The sequence below is a fragment of the Octopus bimaculoides genome, chromosome 19 (genome assembly GCF_046866305.1).
Source record: "Octopus bimaculoides isolate indiv1 chromosome 19, ASM4686630v1, whole genome shotgun sequence".
In the NCBI taxonomy this organism is placed as follows: domain Eukaryota; kingdom Metazoa; phylum Mollusca; class Cephalopoda; order Octopoda; family Octopodidae; genus Octopus; species Octopus bimaculoides.
In genome coordinates this window covers 12,190,770-12,201,940 of record NC_142946.1, presented here as the reverse complement: position 1 = coordinate 12,201,940, position 11,171 = coordinate 12,190,770, and the positions used below count along the sequence as shown (strand labels likewise).

At 37.4% G+C, this 11,171-nt stretch overlaps 1 protein-coding gene across 1 annotated transcript in view; it reads left to right on the top strand.

Moving 5' to 3' along the window:
• The first annotated feature begins 201 nt into the window (after nt 1-201).
• The window catches only part of LOC106884101 (mannose-P-dolichol utilization defect 1 protein), a 47,096-nt gene continuing 36,126 nt past the window's right edge, over nt 202-11,171 (top strand). Inside the window, exon 1 of the mRNA XM_014935322.3 lies at nt 202-332. Coding sequence (XP_014790808.2) covers nt 236-332 — 97 coding nt within the window. The 5' untranslated portion in view covers nt 202-235. The remainder of the gene's footprint in view (nt 333-11,171) is intronic.

Below are 11,171 nucleotides of genomic sequence, written 5' to 3'. Positions count from 1 at the left end.
CTCACTAAAACATTTAATACGGTTTGAAACATACGGTTTGAAAATTTTCGCCGATTCGAAACTTCGGATCTACAATTTAAAATTTTCAAGGGAGTGTACTCTTTAATAAAGAAAAGAAAGCCTTATATTATCTCCCGTTTTGAGAGTTATTTCCCTTGTTAGAGTTTACTTCCCTTGACTGTAATATCCAAGGGAGGTAACTCTACCAACAGATGAATCTAATCAGTTTCTAACAATGGCGGGTATTGTTGACTTCGTTATTTCCTTGATCCAATTAATATGTCCACAGCCATGCTTTGACACATTTTTTCTGCACTATGATTTCTTTCATAGTAAGTTAATTTATTCATCTTCATTTCAATATGTATTATTTGATATAACCCGCGCTCTTTGATTTCTTTTTTTCTGTTTAACTTATTGATTTGTGAGCATCCTGCTAATTAATCCACGTAAACACGATCGTATATACATGTACGCGCGCCCGCGAATATTTTGTTTGTTGCTTTTTTTTTTTTGTTACATTTATTCCACATCTGTTATTGATTGGAGTTCACATTGATTTTGGCTTCTTGTGACGGAATCGCTCCGTCCAGGGATACCGATCTGCATCGTGACCAGTTAAAAATTGCCGGCATTTTTTCCGCTCGACTTGTTTTTTTATCCGCTGCACAGAAACCCACCCCAAAACGGTTGTCACTTCTGTTTCCCCAATCTGCCAACGTATATTTTGTTATGAACCAGTTGAACATTAGAGACGTGCTTAATCCTTGCCTGTGATGAAAAAACGTTCCTGACGTGATCATCTCATCTTTCAACCCGTGTACAAAGGTCGTAATTTCATCGAGCCGGAAAAAATAATAAGTACAAGTTGACGACGCCGGCAGGATTTGATCTCGGAATATTAAAAGCCTTAATAAAAACCATAACGCTTTATGAGATCTGTGTGCAACAGTAACGTCTGAACTGAAGGAGATTTGGCTGCTATTTCTGGCAGATCGTGTGACCACATAGATAACACGATCGGAGAACAGAATTTAGGATGTGCTTCTAATAATAATAATAATAAATATAATTATGTTATTATTTAGAGCATGTATAAAATAATTGACTTGTTATAATTTATTATATTATATGTGAGAAGCTTATGCCAGGTAACATTGTTACTTAATAGGATCATGAGATATATTTGTCTGTGCCAGAGGTTAAAAATTGCTCATAGATTACAATAGGAAAAATAAGCAAACACATGATAGCTAAATAATTCAGTTTAAAATAATGACCTAGTGAGTGTTTCCTTTGTTGATAGTATAAATAAAACCAATCTGAAATATGCTTAAGTTACCCGCTTCACTTTAAACAAGTTGTAATTTAATACAGATAATATGCAGTGATCATTTGAAAACCAAATTGTTCCTATTACTTATGCATGCAATCTCTGATAAATATATATATATATATATATATTTATTCAGGTTATTAAGATTTTCATTTTATTTGCTAGTTCTAGAAAACAAGACAGCATCCATCAGTGCTCTCAATTCCACCAAGATTGGTGAAATATATGCTGTTCATATTTATGTTTTGCTTTAGGTAGCAAGCTGGCAGAATTGTTAAGATGTCAGGCGAAATGCTTAGCAACATGTGATCCATCTTTACATTCTGAGTTCAAACTCCGTCAAGATTGAATTTGCTTTATCCTTTCGTGGTCAATAAAATAAGTAGCAGTTGAGCACTGACGGTTGATGTAATTGACTTACTCCCTCCCCTGCAATTGCTGGCCTTGTGCCAATATTAATGTTTTGCTTAATGCTGTGATCTGGTATAATTGTTAGCAGGAGCTTGCACCATACTTCTGTCTCAATTTTTATGGCTGGGTCCCCTTTTTAACACCAACCTCTCTGCAGAGTGGGCTGAGTGCGTTTTATGTGGCACCAGAACAGGATAGGTCAGTTTTGGTATGGTTTTCACAGCTGGATGCCTTTCCAAATGCCAGCCACTTTACAGCATGGACTGGATGCTTGTATATATATATGTGGGTGTGGGTGTGTATTTAAGGGGCTTGGGCCATAAGCAGAGGTTAGTGGCCTTTTCGATTTAGACAGGTAAAAATCGACTATATCAAATTGGGTGCCCCTTGCTCTGCCTCTACCCTTGTCGACGTTAAACCATGTGGTCACTTCACTGGTGCTGCACCACAAAGAGAGGTTGGTGACCCTTTTTATGGTGTATTGATATCTCGCAAAATATGTTTGCTCGCCAGACTGATCTCAGATTTGGCCGGGTTGAGCAGGCGGCACTTACCAAGTAACAGAGTTGACCTGGATTTAAACAACAACAACCAGAGTATATAAATAAATTGACAATTGTGTTAGAATGATAAAATATCTTGAAATCCTTAAAGAAGTGTAACTGTCTGAATAACAATTTCTGTTTATGTAGGGCAACAGTCATAAATCAGAGAATGGCCAAACAATTAAAAAAATAGGCAATGTGTGTGTGTTTGTGTGTGTGTATAAGCATCATGCAGTTCTCTAAAGAGGCACAACAATACTTCAATAATTAAGTTGTACAGTTGTTGTTGACAAATATTTAATTAATGAAAATAATACCATTTGGTCTAATATTCTAATGTCATGGTTACATAATTCTGTTACAAATACCAAAACAAAGAAATCTTGCTTCTGCATATTTATATATATTTTTTATCTTATCAGCTTCTATTTTTATTGTGTAAGCATTTCTTCTTTATGGTCTACAACCAGATATTAAATGATTGCCCACTAACACCTGCTGCTTAAGGCACATGGATGTACATCAGCTAACTCATACCAAATGTGTGTGAAGGCGCGTGGCTTAGTGGTTAGGGCATTCGGCTCACGATCGTAAGGTCGTGAGTTCGATTCCCGGCGACGCGTTCTGTCCTTGAGGAAGACACTTTATTTCACGTTCCTGCAGTTCACTCTGCTGGCAAAAATGAGCAGTACCTGTATTTCAAAAGGCCAGCCTTGTCACGCTATGTGTCACGCTGAGTCTCCCTGAGAACTATGTTAGGGGTACACGCGTCTGTGGAGTGCTCAGCCACTTGTACGTTAATTACATGAGCACGCTGTTCCGTTGATCACATCAGCTGGGACTCTTGTCGTCGTAACCGACGGAGTGCTCCTTTCATGGCAAATGTAAGGGACGTAATTGGATGGTTTGAGAAGAATGGGAGTTTTTTTTTATCATTATTGTTGTTTTGTTCTTATTTACTTATCTTCTTCTTTTTTTTTGGCAGGCAGCTTACTTCCCAACCACATGGTTCTGGGTTCAGTCCCACTTGGGCAAGTGTCTTCTACTATAGCCTCGGGCTGACCTAAGCCTTGTGAGTGTAATTGGTAGATGGAAACTGAAGAAAACCTGTCATATATATATATATATGTGTGTGTGTGTGTGTCTGTCTGTTTCTCCAACATTGCTTGACAACCGATGCTGGTGTGTTTACGTCCCTGTAACTTAACGGTTCGGCAAAAAAGATCAATAGAATAAGTGCTAGGCTTACAAAGAATAAGCCCTGAGGTTAATTTGCTAGACTAAAGGCAGTGCTCCAGCATGGCCACAGTCAAATGACTGAAACAAGCAAAAGCATTTGTTTTGATATATTTCAGCTTCTGAAACAGTAACTGTCGGCAGCATATTGCCATCAAGGAATTTCACTAATTCACTGCTTTTGAGAGAGCATGCTTTACAAATGAGCATCTGTAACTCTTAGCAGAACAAGTATCATAAGGGACCGTAACCTCATCATTATCACTATCATAATCATCACCACTGTCATCATCATTTAATGTTTATATTTAACTTCTTGCCTGCACTGGACCGTTCCTCTTCAACACGGCAGTTGTACACTTGTCTCAATCATTCGTTATCTTTGCTATCTGTTTCCAGCACAGCAAATAACTCAAGCCACATCATCATTTTATGAATGATAAACATATATATAGCATCATCATCAACATCATCATCATCATCATCATCTAGGCTGGAAGAACTGCAGCTAAGGAGGTGGTGGTGGTTGGTTGGTCAGTTTGACATGATCTAATGATGTGAAGGACTGCTTTAAGTCCTATTGTCGGTTTCCTCGTGGTTTGTATGGCTAGCTGCCCTCCTTAATGTCAACCATTTTACAGAGGGTACTGGATACTTTAGTCTTAAAAACCGACATTAGTGAGGTTACTAATTGATTACGATCACACATATATCTTATCATCATCATCATTTATCGTTCATTTTCCATATTGGCATCGGCTGGATGGTTTGACTGGAGCTGGCAAGCCAGAAGACTGCACCAAGCTCTGATATCTGTTTCAGCATTGTTTCTATGACTGGATGCCCTTCCTTATGATTTTACAGAGTGGACCAGGTGCTTTTTACACGGCACCAACACTACTGGGGTCACCATGAAACTTGCAAGACCCCTTCAAGATGAGAGGTTAAACTATAATAAAGGGACAGATATCGGTGATTTGTTGTAGAGAAGATACATAACTATCTCAGTCAGAGGAGTGTTTCCTAACTTGTGGATGAGGACAAATATCCATCAAATGTAAATAATGTGCACAATTCCTCATCTCTTAAATATAGAACTATAACATCAACATCATTCAGATGGCATCGTTCATTTTCAATCTTCCGTGTAAACATGTCTGGCCATTGTGCTGTTCATTGTCAAAAGATTTGGGGAAAGCACGAATCTCACTTGGAAACGGGTGGAGATTGAGACAAGAAAGAATACCCGACTATAGAAAAAAGGGCTTCACAGAGTTTTGTCTGGTCAATGCGGGTAGAAGAAAAGATAGATGTAAAGTGATAGGTGTGATGATGATGATGACGATGATGACGATGACGATGATGATGACAATGATGACGACAGTGATGATGATGGTGTTGACGACAATGATGATGATGATGATGACGACGACGATGACAATGATGATGTATATGACGATGATGATGATAATAACGATGACAACAATGATGATGACGATGATGAAGACGATGACGACGATGATAGTGATGTTGATGATGATGATGACGATGATGACAATGATGATGATGTTGATGACGATGGCGATGATGATGATGATGATGACGACAATGATGATGACGATGACGGTGGCGATGAGGATGATGATGACAACGATGAAGATGATGATGACAATGACAACGACAATGTAGGGATACTTTGTAGGAAAATTGCCTCTACTACTAGCAAATCAAGCAAGTGCATAAACCATTCCCTGTATTCCACTCCCACTTTTTTTCTCTTTCTTGTTTTAAAAGTCTGAGAGCCATGTCTTGCATAGTATTCTACAGAAAATACCAAAATCTCTCTTTGACAGGCCTCAGCTGTAAGATTGGTATGGGATTCTGTGCAGAGAAACCCTGTTCTACTTTGAACAAGTCAACAAGTCTGATGGGTATCATTATCAAAGACACAGTTTCCCTCCTTTCTTTATCGTTCTGTTTTGCTCAGTGTGTGACAATTAGTTTTTATAGAATTTCATTTTAGTGACCATTGTACCCATTGAAAGATATCAATATATATATATAAAGAGACAGAGAGAAAAAGTAAAGAGATAGGAGACTCTGACTCGAAAGTATGAGTCAGCCAAAAAGATTCAACTCACAGCATACTTCAACAAGAAAATAAATGAGGTGACAGATGAGCTAAGTCACAGATACACGATGACATGGGATTGTAGCTAGGTTATACATACATGATGGCAGATTTTGTTATCTAATATTCTTTTCACCATCATCATTATCATCATCATCATCATCATTTGAAGTCGGTTTTTCCTGCTGCCATGGGTTGGATGGTTTGACTGAAAACTGGTAAGCCGGGGAGCTGCACCAGGTTCTGATCTGGTTTGGCAAGGTTTCTATCGCTGGATGCCCTTCCTAATGCCAACCACTCTGAGAAGGTAGTGGGTGTTTGTTTATGTGCCACTGACACAGGTGCCATTAACCTGATACCAACATCAGCCACGACTACAGTATCTACACAAGCATCATCATCGCCTAAGGCCTAAGTATATCGCCTAAGGCCTCAGTCACTTGTCTTGCCTCTTTTACTTGTGTCAGTTATTATATTGTGGCCATGCTGGAGCATGAACAAATCAACCCCAGTACTTATTTAGTTTAAAGTCTGGTCTCTTTTTTCAAACTGCTAAGCTAGAGGGCCATAAACACACCAACACTGGTTGTTAAGTGGCTGCGTGCAGGGTTAAACACAAACTCAAAGACACACACTCGCACACACATATATACTTATATATGACTAGCTTCTTTCAGTTTCCATCTACCAGAAGGGAATCATACTACTGCTATTTAGCCCTAGGAAGCTGCACCACTTCCTGTCAGCCTTGACTCATTTCCTGTGTCCTTATGTTTACGAGGGGGAGACAAGCACCTCCACCCAGCCAAGCTTGCATCCAGGCCGACAGGGAGTGGTGCAGCTTCCTAGGGCTAAATAGCAGTAGTATGATTCCCTTCATGGAACTGTCACATTAAGAAAAAGTGTTTCATCCCTAACAAATTACTGGGCACCCTCTTTCCTGTGTTGTCTCGGTTTGTACCTTTCTTTCCATTCAATTTAAAGCACCAAATTCCAAACTAAAAATAGCCTTAAAATTACAAATATTTATTAATATAATCATATTTATTAATTTTTTAATGACTTAATCTGAGGAGAAAGAGCAGTGTTGACCATCTTCAGTGTCTCTGAGGCAAATGGGGTCAGGGTAGGGAGGAAATTATAAGAAACTGCCATATTTTTTTAACCTAATTTTTGTCAAAAAAGGGATTCCTTATACATGTTAAAATACAGTAATCCATAAAAGGCTGTGTAGAAACTATAAATATAGAAGCACATACTAGAATTACAAAGTTTCAGCCATTCTGTTACCATATTTCTGTTGAAATGCATTGCCTTTGTTACAATTAATTTTGAAAATAACAAAGAATTTAGTAGAATAACTGCTATTTTCCTGTTGGTATTTTGAGCAAAAATTAATATGGTATTTTGAGCAAAAATTAATATGGTATTTTGAGCAAAAATTAATATGGTATTTTGAGCAAAAATTAATATGGTATTTTGAGCAAAAATTAATATGGTATTTTGAGCAAAAATTAATATGGTATTTTGAGCAAAAATTAATATGGTATTTTGAGCAAAAATTAATATGGTATTTTGAGCAAAAATTAATATGGTATTTTGAGCAAAAATTAATATGGTATTTTGGTGGCAGCTTTTAATTTCAATCACTCTGTAACAAACGGTTTATTATAAAACCTTTAATTTTAGTAAGGTTTGTGTAGAGCTTGCAAAATACAGCTTTTTTGGGGTTTTTTCTCGCCCTTTCAAAGCCTAGCCAGGCTCATGGGCCCGGTTTCCCAGTTTCTATGGTGTATGTGTCCCTCCCAGCTGGACGGGATGCCAGTCCATCGCAGCATTACTCAAGAAATAGGAAGAAAGTGTGAGAGAAAGTTGGGGCGAAACAGTACAACAAGGGTTGCCACCACCCCCTGCGGGAGCCTCGTGGAGCTTAGGTGTTTTCGCTCAATAAACACTCACAACGCTCAGTCTGGGAATCAAAACCGCGATCCTCCGACCGCGAGTCTGCTGCCCTAACCACTGGGCCATTGCGCCTCCACCAAAATACAGCTTGCAGCAAAGATAACAAATTTAGTAAGCAAAACAGAAGTGAGGAAACTTCTTCCATCTGGAAAGAAGCTATGTTTGGTCCGCAGGAGAAAAATAAATAGTAAAGCCATATGGTATATCCGATGTAAAGTATGTGTGAAAGAAATATATAGCGGGATCATGAGCAGCTTAACAATGTAACAGATGTGAAATAGTAGACAGCAGCAAGAACATTCATGATATTGATTTTCTATAAATTCTTAAAAGTCTCTTTAGAATAGATGACCGCTTCTGATACCTAGCTGATCTAATCAATAGTCAAAACGCTTCAAAAGCATTGTAACTTAGTGTGACCATGGGGTGGAAAAAAGATTTAGGAAGCTGTTTGTTTCGCTTTCAACAAAGGGATTCTGTCTTTGAGTGAAGGGCTGATTGTATGATGCTTGTGGCATTGAATGAGAACGATATGTGAAGGTTGTGGCAAAACAGATGTAGCAAGCCTGCTTCACTGGATGTGTAAAGGAGCCAATGGCAAAACTAGACATAAGAGAAAGTAAATTCAGTGTATAAGAGAGAAGACTGAACTGGTGTAGATATGTGATGCTTGTAGGGGATGCTGAGACCCCCTTCGGTCATGACTGACCATGGGGTTACACCTAGAAAGTTACCCCTTGGGGCATAAGTCTGGGCAATGTTGTTTATGGAGGACTAGCAGTCGCCCAAGCATACCGGCCTCCCCACTCTATGCCACTAATGTTATCCAAGGGAAAGGCAAAGGGGCCGATACAGCTTGGCACTTGTGACGTCGCAACTAATTTCTACAGCTGAGTGAACTGAAGCAACGTGAAATAAAGTGTCTTGCTCAAGAACACAACATGCAGCCCGGTCCGGGATTCGAACTCACAAACTCACAATCGTAAGCTCTACACTCTGAGCCATGCGCTCTGACCACTGAGCCATGCGCCTTCACAAGGATCCTCTAGAGCAGGGGTTTTCAAACTTTTTGACTTGCGGACTCCTTTATATTTCATGCTTTACCTTAGGGGCCCCTTTATAAACGCTTATGAAATTTATACATAAATATTTGCTTAAAATAACATATTTTTACATTTATTTATTTAACAGTATTTAACAAAGAGGTTTATTGTCAATTAAGATTTCGATTAAAAAACATATATAAAATCAAATTGCCCATAAAAAGTATTTGCTGTCTACGGACCCCCTGTCTTGTCCTTGCGAACCCCCTGTGGTCCGCGGACCACAGTTTGAGAACCTCGGTTCTAGAGGATAACAGACAAATAAAGAACTGTCAAGTGATCCATGTACAAAGATCCTATGAAAAAGAGGACATGACCAAAAGTGGTGAGGGCTGATCTGAAGGGGCTCAAACTTATAAAGAAGATGGTGAGGGACTGCCATCATCATCATCATCATCATCATCATCATCATTCATTTAGCTGGTTTGCATTTTACTCTTTACTCTTTTACTCGTTTCAGTCATTTGACTGTGGCCATGCTGGAGCACCACCTTTATTCGAGCAAATCGACCCCAGGGCTTATTCTTTGTAAGCCTAGTACTTATTCTATTGGTGTCTTTTGCCGAACCGCTAAGTTACAGGGACGTAAACACACCAGCATCGGTCGTCAAGCGATGTTGGGTGGGACAAACACAGACACACCAACATACACACACACACACACACACACACACACACATATATATATATATATATATATATATATATATATATATATACACATATATACAACGAGCTTCTTTCAGTTTCCGTCTACCAAATCTACTCACAAGGCTTTGGTCGGCCCGAGGCCATAGTAGAAGACACTTGCCCAAGATGCCACGCAGTGGGACTGAACCCAGAACCATGTGGTTGGTAAGCAAGCTACTTACCACACAGCCACTCCTGCGCCTATTTTATATTTTTATTTTTTAGTATTTTACAGCTAGACGCTCTTGTTATTAACCCTGTAAGTTTTCTTTCATGACACCCAGGGACAAACCTGATCTTAATTTATTGTGCACATGATAACCCTTTCTAATGATTTGGGAGACAAGAAATATTACAGTTGTAAAATGATGGTGGTTTCGGTGGTGACGGTGGAAGCGTTGATGGTAGTGGTGGTGGTGGCAGCGACACTGGTGATGGTGACAGTTGTGGCAGTCGACTTCATAATTTTAAACAACAAATTATTAGTAATTAGTTAGAATACATTTATGACACTAAATAAGCTTTGGAAATTTTACATTTTAAAATTATAAAAATTATTAAAATACGAAGTCCCATATGTGTAGAAATTAATGCAAAAACTATTTTCTAAGAGTGATATATGTGTATCATATAAAACTAAAATGTTATAATTTAAACTCAAAATTAACAATGAAACAAATAATTTATATCACAAATTAACTTCATTTAATTTTTAAAAATTATATAACGACAATGCAGTCATTTTATAAAATTCAAAATTATAAAGTCGTTAAAAATCATAAAAATTATGATGTTAAGATATTTAATAATACCAAACATTAATTGCCTAATTTTAGAAAATTTAAATTCATAAAGTTGTAATTTTATGATTTGCAATCATAAAGTTTTATAATACCAACTACTAAATTAGTTCTAATTAAGAAAAAAAAATATAACAATGAAACAAATCATTTAATTAAAACAAAAAGAGAAGGAAAAAGAGCAAGTATTTATAATCATATAATTTTATGAAATTTTAAATTATAAATATTATAAAAATATAATACTGTATAATAATACCAAGCACCAAATTATTAGTAATTATTGAAAAAAGAAAAAAAAAGTTAATTTGATATCACCAAACACTAATTTAATTGTAAACTTTCATAGAGTTAAATTAAAAGTTATATTTATGATTAACAGTGCAGAGAGAGAGAGAGGGGGAATTGGTTGAATCAAATGACAGATTAATTGCTTTGAAATTTTTACTTAAGATTCCTTTAAACTGTGTGTTCAAATGGTTAACTTTGGCTTTCATTTCTTCTGAGATCAATAAAATAACGAGTAGTCTAAGTATTAGAGGTTGATTTAATTAACTGTACCTTCTTCTTCCTCCCATATTTCTGGCTTTGTGCCAAAGTTAGAAATCGTTATTCATGATAATACTTTTCACAATTGATATTTTAGACTTGCAAACGCCAGAGTTTAGTTAGGCTAAACTTTTGTACATACACGTTCAGTGTACGTACAGTAAAAATCAATTTTGTGACATCAAATACCAATTTAGGCGTAAATTCTGATTTAACATTCAATGTTATACTTATGAATAATACAGTAAAAATCAATTTTATGCCATCAAGTATCAATGTGGCCATTTGAGCGGAAATTGTGGTTTAACCCTTTTGACATCCATTCACTGGAAACTACTTCTCGGCCATTGTTTCTTTAACTGTGTGTCTCCACCTGCTACCCCTTACTACTTCTCTGTCCTGATTTCT